Here is a 20,117-nt window from a genome sequence, read left to right as displayed (position 1 = left end):
GAAAAGAGGAGAAAATTTTAAGTGCATACAGACATAGTTAAGAGCTTTTATTGTGACAGGAGAACTTTTTTCCATATGCGTGCATACTCTCTGTAATTCCAGTGTAAAATATTGTACTTGCACTAGCTTTTTTAAAACAAATATTAAAAAAAAATGGAAGAATTCATATTCTATTTTCTAATGGTGGTGTGTCTATTTGTAGGATACACTCGCGTCTGTTTATTGAATTTTATGGTCCCTTTCTTTGATGGTGCTTGCAGGTTTTCTAGGTAGAAATTATTTCATTATTATAATAAAACAATGTTTGATTCAAAATTTGAACAAAATTGTTTTAAAGAAATTGTCTGTATACCAGTACAAGTTTATTGTTTCAGTATACTCGTACTAATAAAATAACAGTGCCAATTGCAAATGTGTACTTTGTCTTTATGCATTAACACTAAATGACATGTAATTTGTCCAATTTAATCCAACCCCCTTTAAGCAACACATTTTATAGCGTTTGCTTTCATTCACAACTATGCAGAAACGTGCACGTACCCACACGTGGCATGAAGCTCTTCTCAGACCATCAGAGTGAAGCACTTTATTGCGTAATAAAACTTTCCCATTACAACTTTGAACAGTTTAAATGACTGTGCCGTTTGTGCTGCAGGCATTGCGTACACAGGCTTGCTACAGATGAGGGAAGCCAATATTCATAATCACCATCTCAGCAGTGTACAGAGGGGTAGGAAAACATCTAACGTTCATTAACTCTTTTTGGCTGATTTCACAGAAGCGCTTCAGAATTATCACAGGCAACATCAAGGCGTTTTGGACTCTGAGTTATTTATTTATGCATGGAAACTCCATCCAGTAAACCACGTGTCAGGTAAATGCTGGGGAGGGCTCACCTGAGCATCTGAATGCCCGCAAGCGAAGCGAAGGCTGGAGGGAGGGGAGCAGCGCTGTGTTTCGGAGAGCAGAGCTGTGCTAAGCTTCTCATCCTGAACCCACTCAGCCCATCTGCCCCCAGAGAGCGCCTAACCTGTGGGGAAGGCCACTGGCCTCTCCCGCATGCAGGCTCGTCAAGGGGTGCACAACACAAGCTGCTATTCTTGGCCCATTGGCTTTTTTTTTTTTTTTTTTCCTCTCTTGCACTCAAGCAAGGCCAAACCTGGCTTGCTTTTTCTGGAGCTAGTGGCAAAATTCCTTGTCTCCAATGAAGGACTACTTCTGGTATAAGACCAAGAGTAGCAACTATAAAGCAACATTCCCAGGATGGCAGTAGGGAAGGAGGGTAGGCATGACGGTGGACATACCTACACTGTATTTACACTGGCAAAAGGCTGTAGCAGCGACTCTATTCACTATAAAGCCAGCCATATAAACCAGGGAGTGCTGGATTTAGAGAAAGCTTCAAACTCTCCAAGTGTCCATGGCTGAGAAGCATTAGCCCCATCCCTCTGTGGAGGGGCTTGGCTAATCGCTGCTGTATTTCTTGCTCACCCTCAGCTCCTCCTTTCCCCAACCTTGACTGGCTGAAAGGAAGGCACAGGCACACTTTGTATAGTAAAAGCTTCTCCAAAAGTTGCACTAGCCCTTACAACTCTTTGTATTTACAGGGTAGCCCACATCCTAGTGCCGTAAGACAGATGCACAGAAGAGCACAGCCAAACCTCCCCATGGCGGACGGCATTGAGCAGCCTGTGCCCGGGGAAGGGGGGCAGGAGGGAAAGGCAAGCGCCCGCTGACTGCAGGCACGTTCTCTTTCAGAAAGAGGAGACTTACATCTGGCAGGATGCTGGCTCAACACCCCTGCCGCACGGGCTGGCCTCATGCCTGCGGGGGGTTGGGGGGGTCCTACCCGTGTGTGCCCCACAACTGGCCATGCCATTGCTCAGGCTGCAGCTGTGTCAAGACCTTCCTCCCCTAGGGCAGTTCAGGTGACCAGGCTTTGTGGGTAAGTAACTGAGGTGGCCCACTCCACAAAGAAGTGTTGCAGCAAAGTGACGCCCGACCGTGCCTGGAGGGAGACGGTGGGATTTTTTTTTTTTTTTTTAGGTGTTCTTATATTTCAAGAAGATGGATGTGCTCGGTAGGGATTGGTTTAATGATGGTATATTGCCTACTTGGCATCCCTTTTTGTAGGTTTTTGATACATTAAATTAAATCTCTGTGGAGCCAGCAGGCCAAATTCCAACATGACAGGCACTGAACTTAACTGCCTGGCTGGGGAAAGTGGCCATGAACTCAGCTTACAGCACTGCTTATCTCACTCACAGCGCTCCTCGTAGAGGGGAGCCAGGATGGGGATGGTGTTGGAGGTGTAAGACCAGGTTATACAGATTCACCCAACACTAAATGCTTACAAATGCTGCTTCCTGCGGAAGGACACCAGGTAACAGAGAACCCGCTAAAAATGTGCAGGTGAGGTAGATCCACAAATGGCATGTGGAATTGGTCAGTGGGTCTGGTCACTGCTTGGACCATCCTGCCAGGCCTAGCGTCATAGCATGCCCTCAGCTGCCTTTCTGCCCCAGTTCCTTGAGCGATCACAGCTGACTTGAGGGCACAGGATCTGGGGCTACAAGATGAGGTACCTGCTATGGTACAGGACTGGCTGTTAAGTAAGGGCTCAGGCTAATCATATTTTAACTTTCCAGCCTGTCTGAGAGCAGGACATGTAGAGTGCAAATAGTGAGTGCTGACTTGGTCAAGCATCCCCCCCGCCCCCGCACAAGGCCACATATAACTTTGGGTGAAATAATACAATCATGCCATCAGTTCAGCATCTCTGCAGCTGATTTCTCCCTCCTGCTCACTTTGGAGGGAGAGGGAGGCAAGAAAATACGAAGAAAACCTGCTGTTTACCAAAATGATGTTAAAAGAGCTGCTATTTAGAAAGTAAACACCCTAAGCCACAGCTTTATCAATAACTAGTCTTAGTGTCAATGTAATTTGCAGGCTGGAAAACCCAGGAGACTTCTTAAGATTAGCCTGTCCCCGTCTTTTCCTGTTAGTCACTGATGGGCTCCAGTTCAGGCATAAGCATGTGCAAAACTGAGGGGAACACGGGTGTAGGAATGGCCTCAGGCCAGGCTAACTGAAGTGTGTGTGCACCTGCCTGGGGAGGAGACTCCTCGCTTGTCACAGCTGTGGGGAGGCAGGCTCATCCATAGCGTCTGCCCTTTGGAAAAGAAACTGTTCCACAGAGATGTCATGGAGCTGCTCTGCTCAATATGCACATACGCTCTTAAAAAAAAAAAAAAAAAAGTTTACAAATGTATATATCTATATATATATATATGTATAGTATTTTTAAAATTTCATTTAGAAATGTTGCTAAAAAAAGTAGAAAAGCAATAGTGACAGTAGTTGTGAGATCAGCAACAGCTGCACTTTTCACGTATAAAGGCACGAGTGTGGAGGCACACCTCTGATCAGGCCTACAATGTGACAGTCTAACCCTGCTCCTCACAAAGGTGTTCATTTTCCCTTACACTCCTATCCTTCACGTTCCATAAATAAAGGAACTATGATCTCCTCCTATAGCCATACTGATGCACAGTTGTAACAATGACTGTATGCTGGGTTTTGTGCAGAAAAGAGCAAAATTTTGTCCATAGTTTGGGTTTGTAATAAAGAAGCTAGGCATCTTTTTTAATATTACGCTTTCAGGCTGGCAGGGATAGAGATCAGATCCTTTATTCACAGGGTCTGCTTCTGTTCTACATTCAATATCCTTATGATTTTTGGGCAGGGCAAATGGACCGCACTGTCAACACAAGCATAACCTTTATTGCCTTGAAGGCCCTTATTCACCTCCAAAATAGAGGCAAAGGTTGACTCCAGTAGAGATTTATGTCTTAAATGTTTAATGGAAGACATCTAAACCAGTGGGGCATTTAGATCTGTGCTTTTTCTAACGTGCACAGCATGTTTAAAAATCAGCAGGGATCAATGTGTGGCCTAGATTTCCTCCTCAGCATGGTCAATTGTACCAATCTTCATGCGCGTCTGATTGAGCAGTTCAGTGTACAAGCTTAATTCTAGTGGTTTTTGGTGTCATTGCTCTTCCTGCAGATCACTGCTTTGCTTGCTCAAAGGCAGCCTACATCTTTGCACAGATACCTACAGGAGGGGAAAGTAAGACTCCGAAGTTACGGAAGTAACAGCAGCTGTATTGTGATCTCAGTAGCACTTCAAAGTAAGTAGCCAAGCATTATTAATTTGTTGATGTTCACTACATCATTTATCATAATGAGCTACGGTGGTATTCATGTGGATGCAATGTGTATTTCCAAAGAAATTTCTTTGTGATTTATCAATTAATTAGTGGGCCATTACACTTTATTAAAGTGTTACCCAGAGTCTTAAACATTCATTACTGCCTTTGGAGCAAATGTTTTAACTCAATCTCAGCCTACCAGTGTCTTGCAATCAGGCCTCTAGCTATTCTGCTGAAAGGTCTCTTTTGTTCTTCATGATGTCAATGACTGCAAAAGAGTAGTACCGAGTAACTAAGAAGTGGATTTGATCCCTTTGGCCTCATTCACCTGGCCACACACAAAGCATAGCATAGCATTTTTATATCTTTGCTAAAGGGGTACGAACAAACAGACAACTTGTGAGGGAACTTGCAAGGGAGGGCTGCAGAGAAGCCTCCCTTTGGTGGGTTTGCTGTGGCAGAATTTTTATGTCTTAAAAACCTGTTTACACAAAGCACATAAAAGCAGGAACCCAGATAATTCAATAACTGCATGCACCATAAAACAGGCAGGCTCTGAAACAGTCTCTCCTGAATGAGCTCCTCAGATGGGGGTACGGGCAGCAAGAGTTTGCTAGATTGCACTGCCAACGCCTCTGAAGAAGCAAGTCTATTAAATATGGAGATTTAAGTAAAAATGGCTTTACAAAAGCCTATGAACTGAAAATGACAGGGATCAGGCAGTTTTATCATCACAGTGAAAAGTTCCCAGTAGCCTCACCCAGCCTCCAACCTCTCTGACATGCTGCAGGCAAGCAGCCCTGCCAAAAACATCCATCCTTTTGCCAGAGCAAAGGTGAAAGAAAGTGACTTTGGTTTTTTTGATTCTTCCACTCAATTCTTGGTATCTTTTTCTCTCCCAGCCTGCCGTTTTTGGAGGGCACACTACTGGGAGCAGTGGTAACTGAAGGGTCAAATTCTGCATATGTGTAGGTGCAAGCAGCCATGTACAGTCTGCACAAGCCAATTTCTTATTGAGGCTTCAGCAGCTACTCATTGGATGGTAAAAAACAAGTGAAGAAATGTTGATTAAAAAATAAAATAGGCACAACAATAAAAGATGAGGCTATGGTATTTTAGACGAATGGCACTGTGTTAATAGCATTACCTTTCCCTGCGAAATCCCAGCCATCATGGCTACAAAGCTGCCATGTTCTGGTGGGAGAGAGGGGGGAGGCTTGCTACTAACACAACGCAGAGGAGAAAGCAGAACAAAACAGCAGCTCCCTCCTGCTCCTTTTCCCCGTCTACCCTCTTAGTCCTGGACTAAAAGAAGACCTGGCTGTGCTGCTGGGTGACTCGGATAAACGTCGTTCTCCTGCTCAGTTCCTTGAGTTTGGCAGCTCCCACATAGGTGCAGGTGGAGCGCAGCCCCCCGAGGATGTCAAGGATGGTAAGTTCCACGTCCCCTCTGTACGGTACCTCCACAGTCCTGCCCTCCGAAGCCCTAAAGAAAAGACTGGTTACTATATTTATGTGTAGATGCAAAATACAGTACAATAGCGTGCTTACAGGGTGCAATACGCTCCTCTTGCTGCAGTTCAGAAGCTTTACTGCTTGTTTGTCTGTTGCTACTTGGTGCTTTCAAGAAATGCCCCAGCTCCAGTCACTGCTAGTGCTGTGAACCAGAGATGCACGCATCTTGCAGATGCCCTATTGCATCCTACCCTACTGTATTTATAGCTCTGCCCCTTCCTTCCCTTCCTCCTTCCCTCCACTGTCTGCCTATATACAAGCAAAACTTCTGCGTTCAAGGAAAGGCAAATCTGACCTTGACAAGTCCAGGCTTTAGGACCTAAGGACTGGAAACTTGCAAAGCAGCACCAGTCAGAACAGCTCTACGGGGACTTCACAACCCCTAGGCTCTGTCCCACATCCCTACCACATGCCGACTGACATGCTTTGTCTATCTCCTACTACCCATTCCTCCAGAGGCCATCTAAATGAAGTGGGAAACCCATTATGGGCTGTCCTCTGAAGCTAAAAGGTGAGCTAGCACATTTCAGAGCAAAGGGAAAAAAAGGCTAGAAAAAGTAACAGTACTGTGAATCCTGTCAAGTACAGGTGCACACCAGCACTGTCCCCAAAAGCAGATGTCTGAAGAGTTATATGAGGAAATAATCCAGGAAAGTAACTTTCACCCCATTTCCCTCTCTAAAATGGAAAGATGAAGATCTTTCTCCAGTCTCACACTCAACAATTCCTTCCACCATTCCTTCCAAATACCCACCGATCTTCAGAGCAAGCTTGTGCTCCACGGCATGGTTTCTCTGTTGGGGAAGAGAGCAGGTGGGCCTTGGGAGGGGATTCTAGATGACAGCAGTTGGAAAACTCGATTTTTGTCTAAAATCTGTCTCAGAAAATGCTTGGGTTCATGCCTTTCACACAACACGCTGATTTGTTGCTAAGGGCTGCAGCTTTAAATAATTTTTAGATTACTCTTCAGCACCTGTTACAGCTTGAAATGGGAAAGGGAGAGGTGATGATTACTCCTCCCTGCTCAGAACAGAGTCAGGAATCATAGCTGGGGTCTGCCGCTGTTGTAAACGTGGCTTTATTTACTTCTCCCTCAAACAAGTTGTCTAGGGGATCGTGCAAGAGTGAAAGCATGCCTGTTTGCAGACCCCACCTAGAAATCATTAGCAACAGCAAGAGCAGCTATGTGGAGGTACTACAGTGTGAGCCTAGCTGTATTTAATTCTGTTAGTTTAACTGTGAGGTCAAAAGCCCTACGGAAACAATAAAGGAGAAGTGTTAATATACCATCTAAATGAGGCAACACGATTAATCTCCCTACATCTGGTAAGTAATTGACTCTTTCTTGAAACTCACAAATACTGTAGTGAGGGGGGCAATGGAAAAATGTATGTACCACTAGTATCTAGCAGACTGCACTGGTGCTCTGGGGTGTTTTGCAGGGCCTGTGCTGCTGAGATCACAGGCTTTTATTTTTAGCCCTAGTGCTAGCAGCAGTGCAGCAAGAGAAGACCCTGCCCACAAAAGGACACAAAGGTAGTCATGCTAAAATCTTACAATGGCTTGGGTTTTGGCCATTGCCACCTCCTCTAGTCAAAGTTGGGAGGTTCAGCTCAGCCTCTGAGGAGCCTTCCATGAGACTGTAAGAGACATGGCAAATCTAGGATTTGGGGAGAACAGTGCAAGTTTTATTTATAGCCCCAAACTAAACCAGATCTCCCAATCTGCAGAGCCCTTCAAGGCAAAGGCAATGCTGCATAGGGCAAAAATTGCAAGATTTTATTGCATTCATGCATGAATGCCTAATGTGTTCATGCAGGAACACTCAAATTAATTCATGCGTGATTGTCATGCTGGCCACAAATTGCAGGATTTAGCAGGGAGCTGATTAAAAACTGCCAGGCAGCCCCAGTTGCAGTGTTTACACAGATCTGCAGAGACAGTAGCACCACTCCCCAGAGTGTGAACACTCGAAGGTCCTTCTCTCAGAGCAAAATTACAGAAATGTAGACACTTAGAGCTGCAACCTGTGGGAGACACCCCTTCTTCCCCAATACTGGCTATAGCAGTCCTGGGAAGCTGCAGCTTGTGCAATACAACTTTTGGCTGAACAGACCATCTCCCCGCCCCCACCCCCCCCCCCAAAAAAAAAAAAAAAAAAGTGCTGCTCACTAATTCCATGGCCCAAAAGGTCTGACAGCTGAGAAGTTAGCTACTAACGCCTCTCTGGTGCCATGTGGTAAGGTAGTGGGACCGCCTGTTGATCCAGGAGTGACTTGTACGTATCGTAATGGGGGGGGGTGTCAAACACAACAGGCAGGGGCTAAGGTATGAGATAATGGTCAGAGTCCAGGCTTACGGCTGACCTTGGCAAAAATGTCAAGAAGGGCTAAAAATTCTCCGTGCTTCCACCCTACATGCTGGGACTGAAAGGAACACTGTCTGCATTAAGCCCTATAGCTATTGGACTCATGAACCTACTGGCACCCCCTCCCCACCAAGTGCTGTTAAGCTTTGCTTGTACTATCTTAATCATTTGTCTATATGCTAAAATTAAAGTGAGTAACTTTAACCCCTTTTATGTTCTTGGTTATGTGTTTTGCAGGGACAAGGCCTGAAATCTGTAGTAAGATTCAGATGAATACAAAGATAACACTGATATAAGCTAATCTGCAGTGGCAAGGTGTTGAGTTTGTAATGGATATATATTCAAACTGTTGTGACTTTCCTGGTTGTGTTTTGCAAGAACAAGGTGTGAAATCTGTAATACATGTGTGTTTGGATTGTTGTCTTAGTCTTGTCTGCAGGGATAAGGGGTGGAGTTGGTGATGAGCATACATTCACACTGTGATAATTTTAACACTGATAATCTAGTCCACAGGGGCAAGGAGTGTAATTTGTAATGGATAACAGCTTAGACTAAGCTGATGATAACTCCTGTCATCTGGTTTCCAAGGGAGAGGAAAGTGCAACTGTAGTAAGAGTAGGTACATGTTCACTTCTATGGCCTGGTCCACAGAGTCAGGGGTGGAGTTTGTGATGGGTAGGTAAGCAAACTGTGATGTCAGTTAAGCTTTGTAATGTTATTCCCAAGAACAAGGAATGAAATTTTAGTGAGTGTACTGTTGCAATATTAATCCCTACTATCTGGTCCAAAAGCAGAACAGTGGAGTTTCTAACTGATGTATATTAAGATTGTGGTGATGTTCAAAGTAGTAGAGTTTATACTGGACTAACATTCAAATGGTTCTCAAATACATGTTTTGCAGCGATGAGGAGCAGAATGTATTGGCCATAAACTGCAGGACTTATTGCATTCACACGAATGCCCAATTAGTTCGTGCATGAGCGCCAAAGAAATTCATGCATGAAGACCCAGTTAATTTATGCATGAGTGCCCAATAAATCTACATGAGCACATGCTTAGTTCATGCATGCATGCCCACATAATTTATGCCCATGTGTCTGATCTGTATATGCGTGAGTGCCCAGTTAGTGCGCGCATCAGCACCCAACTTGTTCCTGCATAAGACCCAATTAATTTACACACGAGTACCCAGTTAGTACACAGATGCATGCCAGTTAGTTCATGCATTAGCACCCAATTTGTTTTATGCATGACAACCCAATTAATTTATACTTGAGTGCACAATAGTATGTACATGAGTGTCCTGTTAGTGCTTGCATGAGAATCCAATTAATTTTACACATGAGCACCCAATTATTAAACATATAGGTGCTGTTTTGGGCAGAACTGGTAGGCTTTGGGTAGCATGGGGCTGCAGGGGTGGCCTGTGTGGGAGGAGACCATAACCTGCCTTTTGCCAGACACAGACAGTTGCAGCCAGCTCTGGAGCCAGCGTGAGCACCCCATTGCACACCAAAATTGCAGCCAGTCGGAGGAGTCACTGACACCTCTACTCAAAAATATTTGAGAAATAGCAGCACTGCTAGAGAAAGTGACGTATATGGAGACATGCATGGAGATGTTTGAGGAAACATGAAGCTGGAATCGTGCTTTCGAAAGGATGCACTCCAAGCTGGAGTGGGGACAGTGGCCCATGGGTGATCCACATCAGAGCACAGACATCCCTGAAGGGACTGTAGCCTACGGGCAGCCCATGCTGGGGCAGAGATTGCAGCCCATGGACAACCCATGCTGGAGCAGGCATGGTAAAAAGGACAGAGGAGCATCAGACAGAAACCATCATACACATGACCCTAAGCTCTGGTGCTGCCCATTGCCTCACTGAAGGAGTGGGACAGACTGAGTGTAACCTGCCGTGAAAGCAAGAGGAGTTGAGACTCAGAAAGGAAGGTGGGTTTTTTTAATTGTTTGTTTTCTTTTTTCTCAGAATCTGAATCAGTGATTAGATGTTCGTGTTAACTGGCAATAAATCAAACCAAGTTAAAATTTGCCAGGTCAAGAGCGTTCTGCCTACAACAAATGTCTGCATGCAGGTTGTGAATGGATTTCAAGGGGTGTCGCAAAAGCTGGCACACTTGACAGAGAGCTGCGTAATCCAGTCAACGGGAACTGCCGAGGGATCTGCAGCGCTGACATATCTCCTGGAGTTATGGCCCAACACTAACCCTTTCTCAGAAAAGAAAAGTAGAGAAGGAGCACTTAGGGCTCCCAGCAGCTGGGAAAGGTTTGCTCAGATGCTCTCAGCAGAGACTCAAGGTCTCTCACTAGCCACTGAGAGGTGAATAGAAAAAGATTTCCTTTAGCCATTTTCCAGCAGATGCAGTCTGCAGTGCACCCCATACTTCATGACCAGCTCAAGCCTGCTGCTGGCATAGCGGGACAAGCATAGGGGGTGTGAATCCTGGCAGGGCAGATGGGATGAAGCATGTGTGACAGTGTTCCAGCAGGCCCAGCAAACTGAGTTGAGATAGAGGGGCTCAGGCTGCCACTGCATTAGGCAATGTTATGAGTGGAGCACTTAGGAAGTGGCAGGAATTGGAGGCAGGTCTTTAAGGCTATCATTCAGGATACCAAGAAAAGGCAGGGAGTAGCAGCCAGTTGCTGATGGTGTTTTGTCTCTGTGGCCCATCCCACTGTTAGTGTAAAATAGCAAAATTCAGCTTAGTAGCAGCTGTGAATTGATGAGTGACCACAGTGGGGCTGCAGTGTTCACATAAAACCTATGAAATCTCACAAGGGTAAAAAGTAAGCCCAATAAATTGGTTTTTAACTGAATAATAATACTGTGGTCTCTGTTCCTGCTTGCCAGATTTTTTTTCTCTCCTAAAGGAATCTTAGTAATTGCCTTTCAGAAATTCTCAGCTCTGACCCATGTTCTTCATCGAAGAAAGTAAAAATGTGTAAGTGACACAGAAGTAATGAAACAGGGTACAGAGATTTCATACAAAATTAAGTGGCATCAACTTGACATATTCATTACAAAAACAATTACTCTCATGACTTAATTTCCTGCTACAGTCATCTCACCTTACCTGTCTCTCAGTGCTTGTCAATTTTAATTTAACTGTTTGCTGGAGGCTCAGGTCCTCCAGATAAAATGTTTTATTTCAAGAAGATGAAGTTAAGTAAGTGACAAATAGCCTGATTCTGCAGAGAGCTGAGCACAATGAGCTCCACACACCTGGAATAAAACATTGTGGGTGCTCAGGTTCTTCTAAAGATAAAACAGCTTATTAGGATCAGAGCCCATTTACAGCTGGTCTCTCTACACCATTCTTAGTGTAAAATAACGTGCATAAAGAAGCCCCACTGACTTGCAAGTTTGCAGCATCCAGCATTTAAAATGCTGCATTAAAATCTTTTTGGAGCCAGTTCATCGTGAGTTAAACTAGTAGGTGAATAAACTTCTAAGTTTTCCTACCACAGTAATCAAAAGGAAAGCCTGGCCCTATTCCTAACTGCTCCTTCAGTGCCCTGTATACCTACAGCGCTGGATAACCCAACAATTGCTATTTTTAAACTACATATCCATCATGCTGAGGCAGACCAAGCAAGACCAATGCTTGTGTGGTTAGAAAACCCTGAATAGTGGCTACAGCAAAGACAAGTTGAGCATCAGCCCCTTCACAATTAACAGCCAAGTCTTACAGAGTAGATGGTTGGAGCAAACAGCAGACTGGGGGAACTCCTATTATATTACCTGTCAGTGGAATAAACAAGTAACATCTTGAAAGAGACTTAAAATCTCAGATTGTGCTGCTGCTCCCTCGTTGCTGGGTAGGTTTAAGACCTTTATCCCCAAAGGACTCCTTTAAATCAGCATGCAAAACAAAATACAGCAGAATATAAGTAGCAGTGTCCATGAGGGATTTAAAGCATCCAGACTGAACCAAATACAGCACTTTTCTGTACATCCTTTACTCCTACAAGACATAGACAGTAATTGCACTTTGTCTCACTTTTATGGGGGAACCAGTAAATTCTCCTGTTAGGGAAAATTCCTGTTAGGGAGAATCTTGCTTCCAGATTACAGGCACACCTAACTATGTGGAGCAGAGTTTACAGCTGCCTCAGTCCTTTGGCCCACTGCTACAGGAAGGTTTCTCAAACTTTTCCTGCAACTTTCACCTACTCTGTAGTGGCTGGGCACTAAGTGACTATGTTGCCCTGAGATCCACGCAGCTTGTCTGGGCTGCACTGCATTCTCCCAAAGGAACAGTCATAAACTACGCACCCTAACAGCATCAGGCCTTTCCCACACTCCAGTTGCTGATACAAACACAGGGTAGCAAAGGAGAGCGAGTTATCCTAGCTCAGATAAAAGGCTACCAGCACCTTCGTGTAACTGGCAGTTGCCACTTTTAAACTGTAATATAATTACTCATGCCATCCACTCAGACCAATCGTTCAGAGGCTTTGATGCCAACCAGATGTGCTGGGGGAGAGAGGAGGAACCAAAAAAAAAAGTCGACTGTTTCTGGGGACTGGCAGATGAGCCCAGAGTGAACAAAGCTCAGAGGCATGCAGGAAGCCTTTCTGGTGCATCATTTTATCTTGTCCCAGACACAGACAGGCTTTTCTGCAGCCCTTTCTTCTGTAAAGGAACGGTTGTGCTTGGAAGAGAAAGGACACTGAGCCTCAGTGCCACTGAGTTCCTGCTGTGCCAAAACTGCCTTGCAGGACAACCAGGTGGAGACCCAGCCACAGGAGCTGGTCCCCTAAGCAATCCACTGACTGGCCTCAGTGTAGCTAGATATCCTGCAGATAGGAGTGCTTTTAACATGATAAAAACACAGCTAACATGAGATTAAAAATCTCCCTTGCTCGCTGCTCATTAGCTTCTGATCAGGGCCCATGAAAGAGATGTGTGGGCTCAGGTCAAGTAGAAAGGGTATGCTGCACTCTGGAAAGACATCTAAGTCTACCCCATGCAGAATGTAAAGGTATTCCTTTTCCCTTCTCATCCTATTAGAGGCAGAAAAATCTTGGCTTGAGAATCTGCCAGGATACACATGTTCTCCTCAAGCTACAGTATTTACTGTATTATTTTTTTACTTGTTAAGAAATATATATATATATATTTTTTTTTTTTGCAAAAGCAAATGCCAAAACTCAACACATGCATTTTTGCCTTGCAAAACACTTTACTATCATCCCTCATCTCTATGGCCTACTGTTATCTTCCTCTGCCTCAGTGTTCCTCACAAAGTTGTACTGAACCAGACTCCGTATAGTAGGGACAGACTATCAGAAAACTGCAGAGTTCATAAGCTCTCTGTTCTCCAATCTTCATATGGACTTCTCTTTTAATGAGACTGGGTTTTCTGTCACACAAGGAATGCTAATGACTTCTGTGTCTCTCCTGTATAATGCCTACCACTAACATTCCTTAGTCTCCATTATTATTGAAATTTCATAGTGCATAACAACTAGCTTGGCCAATTTAGACCAACACGTCGTATCTTACCATTTTGTGAATATGAGGTACATTTTTAGGGTACATTGTAATGCTTCAGAACTATCAGACAAAAGTCCTCAGAGCAGTCAGTGTCAGGTTAGGTGGGGAAGGAGGCAGCACGCAAGATGCTTTCTACCTAGCACAAAGTCAGGAAGAGTCTGCTTCTTGGCCATGGTTCTATCAGCATATCGCTGTGTCAAAATGTGAACTCTATTTTGTTTTGTAAATCCCATTTTGTTTCAAGGGACCTGCATTATAGTCTCCACTTTCACCTTCAGGGGTGCTGCAACTCTTGCCCCTTGTAGCAGCTGGACGTCTTGGAAAAAAAATGAATGTCCTGAATATCTGGAACAACAGGTAGTACCACTTGCTCCAAGATCCTTACAGACAGTAGTTTATCAGATAGGACCAGAGCCTGAATCTGGCCCAGAGGAACAGCAGAATCAAAAGGATACCTCACTAAGCCAGCGCATGATGGGAGATGGAAAACATCCTCTGCCAAAGTATGGAACACCCACATAGTTTAACAGCAGTGATCCTATCAGCCACTTGTAAAGAGAGAAGAAACTCAGGGAACTTTTCCACAGTTGGCTGCTTTTTCAAAAATCTGAAATTCTCCAATGCTTTCAGGAGTAAAATAGCAATGGACAAGAGATGCCTTTGCTAAGATCATCTTCTTTGCCTTCCTGAAGGTTGTCTCTGAGGATTTAGCTGAAAACCCAAGTTCCCACATGCTGCATGATTTGCAGAGAAGAGGTAATAGTTACTCTGCTGCTCTGTTAGCTAGAAAGAGGTGGGAGATCTGTATAGTAGGCTTCTGCTGCCCCAAAAGACTGCCCAGTAAATCCAAGCCTGGGTCCCAGAGGTATTGCCTGGGACTGAGAGTGCTTTTGAGGTCCTATGCCCTCACTAGTGTTACAACAGTAACTGAACTCCATACTGGGGGAAACCCCAGCTGCACTTTCCTGATTCACCAAGCACCCACTCTTTGCAAACAGAAGGGAGTATGTGGGCCAAATGGTAGCCCATCCACCAACAGGATACTTAATCTGGGGAAGGCCAGGAACTGCAGCTAGGTGTGCCTTGTTCCATACACAGCCTGAGAGACCTAGAAGTCAGAACAGTGACTGTTTCCCACATCCTGTGGCAAATGTTGCAAGGACAGCATTCTGGGCTGGCTGCAAGCGAGTAAACATGTCTGCTCCTGGCTATCCAACTCAGCTCCTTTTGCCAGCCTCCCCTTTGATGGCATCCTTCCTTCAGATTTACTGCCATAACTGCTTGTTAATACTTTTTAGATGAGAATACAGGCATGAGACTGTTTGCAATAGATGCTATTTGCAAAATTCGGCTCCGTAAGTTACTGAATGGCTTGCTGCAATTGCTCCTGTATGGATTCATACCTGTATTCAGCAACCCCTCCCGCATACTTCTTCATGGCTGTATCGGAGCTCATCCCGTAGAAGAGCTTCACCTTCTTGCCATTTTTTTCCATAATCTCTCCAGCGCACTGGTCATGGCCTGCAAACATTCCTCCAAGCATGACAAAGTCAGCACCAGCTCCTGTGATCATTACAGAGTGACAGATAAGGAGGGGAGAAGAGGGTGTAAGACAAAGCAAGAACACAATGGCCTCCAAAAACAACAGCCAGTCCTAAATACTTCAGTATACAAGTCCTCTCCTGCAGTGGATGCAGTAAACTTGGAAGAAATGCTTTACTGAAGAACTGAGACATGCCAAATTATATTCCCCTGATATTTCAAATGGGAAGAATTCTTTCCTGTTGTTATATTGAAGATGTAATTCATTATTCTACTCTACACTCTGTAAAAGTTTCAAGTTCAGTTTCAACCCTTTAATTCACAGAAATACCTTTATTAACTCCGACAGTGACAGCAGTACTTAGAAGTCCTGATCACAGGGGTAAGACCTGTTAGGCTTGATGCTGTACAAACAAGAGGACAACTTCTCCTTCAAAAGTTTCCAGGCTACAAAATGTATGTAGAAATGAACCCTGAAAGGAAGTGTACCCCTGAATGTACTCCAATACTGACAAAAAACCAAGCATATTTTTAAATTACATGATGGATTTTTCAATCCTGCCAAGCACACAGGCGTTCAGCATAGCACAGGATAATCCCTCACAAATGCTCTGGATGGAGATGTGGTACAGAGCATGCATCAGAGGAGTGGCCTGACTGATCACTACAGCTCCTAAATACTACAGTGATCTAGGTACTAAATAACAATATTGAACACTCAAATATGCTGGATGCCTGTCCAGTCTGACCATCTCCCCTGGGTTTGCAACTCATGAGCTCAATCCCACTGAGAATAAGATCAGGGAGAACGTTTTGGGAAACGCTCTTCGTTTCTACTGTTATTTCCAGTATTTCCAGCTGGGCTGGAATTTTGCACCGAGCTGCTCTTACTGTGACATCTCAGCATATCCAGCCTTTCTTGGAAAAATTAAGTGCAGAGGACTTAGGAAATACGAAAACATACACACATACACACATATATGTACATATACATATATATGTGAAAACAGATTTGACTTTGACTCTTCTCTGAGCTTGCAGTTTCACCCCTGAAACAAAGTATTTTCGTGTCCAAATTGATAGCTTCTTCTATGTGTATGTGTCAGAACAGGCCCTTCTGCTCAACTTCTTCCCAGAACTGGCAAAAGAACAGGGCTATAAACCTCACTTCATAGAAAGCAGATTAGCCTGAACTAACCTGTTCTAAACATGTTCAAACCCCATTTAAACTCTGGGGAGATCCCAGTCTAGGCAAGTCTGACATTTAGGACTCACTCATCTCTGTCACTAACCAAACAAAAGCACTGGACCCTGAGATCTGAACGGTAAGTGAAATCACTACCAACTCTGCACAGTTTCTGCTATTTGTTTAAAAGCTCTGAAGAAAAACCTGAATTTGGTAGTATTTTGATCTCAGAATATTTTTGATCTCATGTCAACTGCAGAGTGTGCGCTGACTTCTAAAAGCCAGCTCCCTCGTCCTGCCCTTCCCCAAAGGGCAGACACAGCAGCAATGCCTGGGAACAGAGAACCCAGCGGCTCTTCTCTGTCCTCACCTCCTTTTGCCTATTTGGTGTTTGAAAGAAACAGTATGTCCACAAAAAAGGGATATTAAAACCAACATTTCTGCTAAACTGCTGAGCACATCACATGCAGTATTACAGGCAGGCACCCATTCAGTTGTCCTATCCTGCCAGCTACCTGAAGATATTTCAAGAGTTCTCACTCCACATGTCCAGGAGACTTAAAGCCTCAATTTGAATCACATCTGATACTATACTAACATACAAAAATGAAGTGAATGCTCATCCTTTAAGATACTCCCAGTTACTGGTGGGGGCACTCCTGTTCCTGCCTAGCATGATCTTGCTCCAGTTTCACAGAAAGTAAGTAACCTGGGAAATCTAGTTGATGGCTGCCTCATAAGTGGATGAAAACAACATGGGGAAGGTGGGAGAGGTCTGGGAGTCCATGTTTCAAAGTGGGTCCTGAAACAAGTTAAAGGCCTACCAAAGGACACTCTGGACTCAATGCCTTGCCAAAACCATCCCCATGCTCCTCAGTCCTAAGTCTGTTCCTGGTGGTAGGTTCCCTAGCCTCCAAATAATTAGTGCCGAACTATCACAATCTCTTCTTAGATGCAAACAAAATTTACACTTCGGAATCACAGAATTCTGATTCATGCACACTTAGGTATCTATTATTTTTCTTTTGATTGTGTATTTTGGGAGGAAAGCAAGTATGTTTGAATTACAGGATTGAAACTCTTCCAACTTGAGCAACATTTTCAAACTGCAACGTAATTTAATTTTTTTCAGGAGAGAGGAGCCAGGTTTCAACAAATATAGCCCAGAGCTGTGCTTCACACTAGGCAGAACTTCTAAACATTGGAATGACACACTTACTGCCCTGCAGCTCAGGAATGACAAACCCATATAAAATATATTTTTTCCAGTGCTCTTCAGAACTTTCCACCCTGCTTCAGTATTGCAATGATGTCTGAAAGTTTCGAATCTGTTCCACTGCTTTTGTACCTGTTAATCTTCAGTGAGGAGGCGGCAGTTTTTAACCTGTTCTTTCCTTCTTATGTATACTTTTCTATACTGACCAGAAGCACTGGTGACACTTGCAACACCTAGCTGTACTTTTCATTTTCAGGTACAGGTAGCATACCATCATTTAAGGTAGTAGAGAACACCTGGTAACAACCCTCATCAGGTAACGGAATGTGTTGGAGTATACTGCATACAGGTGTCTCAGTAGCTTACCTGGAGTCCACTAGACTCGGCCTATTTCAACTAAAAGCCTAAACACATTGCTACACTGTGCTTCCCATGCTCTGATGCTGGGAAGCATGCCCCAATACAGCCCTGCACTGGACCTGTCCTAGTTTTGCCCATTGACATCTCACTTCTTTCAAGTCTTTGCAGAACATGTGTGCTGAAGCCAGCCCAGTCTTGTAGCACTCAAACATGTTCACTGGCTCTGCTTGGAATCCCTTAGGTGTCTTTTGTGTGCCTGATAATACAAGATGCAGATAACCAGACTGACTCCACACACAGCTGGCTGGAGTTAGCTTTGGCACCCCTCCAGGCAGATGCAGTGTAATTGTGCCCGGACTCCTACAGGCTCTAGATGCAACATTCACCTGTGCTCTGCCCAAGCCGATGAACCTTTGCATCAGTAGGTGTACACACACAGCTATGAAAAAAGGCACGAAACCACTATGATCTGTCAGGTATGTTTTGGAACCCGTGTATGATCCCAGATGACTTTTCTATCTGTCTTTTCCTTCCTTTTCCTTCCCTGCTCTTGTATCTGTTCTCACCACTGCTATAATGAACAGCAGTAATGTGTTTAAGATGCTGGCGCAGGATTCAAAGGCACATTCTGTTCCTGTCTGTGTCACACAAATATATGTGACCTCAGGCAACTGTCTCTATGTGCTCTGACTTGTCATCTTTAAAAATGTAGACAGTAGTCCTCTCTGGGGCACTCTGAGAAGTGTATTCATGTTATCAGCCTTTTCAAGGGTGAAGTTATGTGAACCATCTAGGAGGCCCACACAAAGTTCTTCATGTGCTCTCTTTCACTCCCGTATCAGAATACCTCTTTCCTTCCTGATCGATGTATAGTTTTTCCATTATCATCTCCAATGCCCAATGGCAATGTCATCTTCAGTTTCCCAAATCCAGATGTTCCCATTCCAACAGTCTCTTCCAAAATATCTAACTCACAGCATTTTGCCCCAACAGTCTCTTCCAAAATATCTGTAACTCATAGGATTTTGCCCCTCAATTTTAGTGTTTCTCTATTATGATGTCTGCTTTTCTCTGCTAGTCTTCTGCCTTGTTTCCCCTCTGTGAGCATGCCCAGTCTACCTCTGATTGTTGACACCAGTCAATAGCTGAGCCTCATCTTTCACATGTAACGCTTCTCAGCACCTTCTTCAAGGTTCTTCATAGCTCTTCAGTTGCACTCAATTTATTCTACCCTGCAACCCCTCCTGATGCTAACTTTTCTCCTCCTGTCACATCTTTTTCACTGCCAGCTTTCACATCTGGAACCTCCTATTTTTTTAAGGTAGTCATGATCCAAATGACTACCTTATCACTGCTTTGTAGTGAACCCCTTAACATGCCTTTCATGCAGACTTTTAACAATGGTCAACCAAAAAGAGATGGTATAATCACATGTAAAACGAAAACCTTCTTCAGGTCTTCGCCATGCCTTGCCCAGGTCTCCATCTCCAGGTAAAATGGTGTGTCTATGTCCTTTAGCCTTCAGTCCCTGATATCCAATATATTTATGCAACTCCTCTCCCCCACGAAGCTCTCAGCATGATTCAGTGCTAGGATCAGGGCTTTGGCTTGTAAATGATGGCATGATGGCTATCTTTTGCATATCTCACACAGCCAATCACCTCAACAGCATTCAATAAACACTGATAATGTTATCTGGAGGTTTATTCTGCCATCCATCTGGGATGGCATACCTTGCTCTATCCAGTCAGGTTTCCAAAGACTGGCTATCTCAATACATGTAACCACACATGGTAAGTCTATTGCCTCAAGGTAATCTCTTTTAGTTCCAACCCCATACCTGCGACACACAGCTTAGACTATACTCTCTGATCTACTGTCAGTGTAGGACTGCTGCCTATATAAATCTTAGCTTTTTCCCAACACTCCTATGCTAGGGAGATGAGGGCCTGAATCTGCCCTTCCACAGGTCCTCAGTGTAGCCCAAAAAGATTAAACCGACCCATCAGACTTGCTATAAACATTGCAAAGGAAAACAATTTAAAGACTTTGAAGTTGTTTACTGTTATTTTAAATTCTGGAAATGCTCTTGTTGAAATAAGACCTTTTCCACTGGCCAGGTTTCTGCCGCAGCAGCCTGGAATGCAGCAAGGCCATAATCCCAGCTGCAACAGTCCAATGACAACTCTGGCAACAACT

The 20,117-nt window shown here is 44.2% G+C and overlaps 1 protein-coding gene across 1 annotated transcript in view; it reads right to left on the bottom strand.

The window, feature by feature from the left end:
* Nucleotides 1-340: 340 nt before the first annotated feature.
* Nucleotides 341-20,117, bottom strand: part of GMPR (guanosine monophosphate reductase) — a 44,001-nt gene continuing 24,224 nt past the window's right edge. Inside the window, exons 8-10 of the mRNA XM_062569930.1 lie at nucleotides 15,018-15,177; nucleotides 5,531-5,699; nucleotides 341-3,237 (exon numbers count right to left, since the gene is read on the bottom strand). Of these exons, the coding sequence (XP_062425914.1) occupies nucleotides 3,220-3,237; nucleotides 5,531-5,699; nucleotides 15,018-15,177 (347 nt within the window). The 3' untranslated portion in view covers nucleotides 341-3,219. The remainder of the gene's footprint in view (nucleotides 3,238-5,530; nucleotides 5,700-15,017; nucleotides 15,178-20,117) is intronic.

This window comes from Rhea pennata, chromosome 2, assembly GCF_028389875.1.
Source record: "Rhea pennata isolate bPtePen1 chromosome 2, bPtePen1.pri, whole genome shotgun sequence".
NCBI lineage: Eukaryota > Metazoa > Chordata > Aves > Rheiformes > Rheidae > Rhea > Rhea pennata.
Note: the sequence above shows the minus strand (reverse complement) of the source record. Positions and strands in the feature narration are given on the sequence as shown.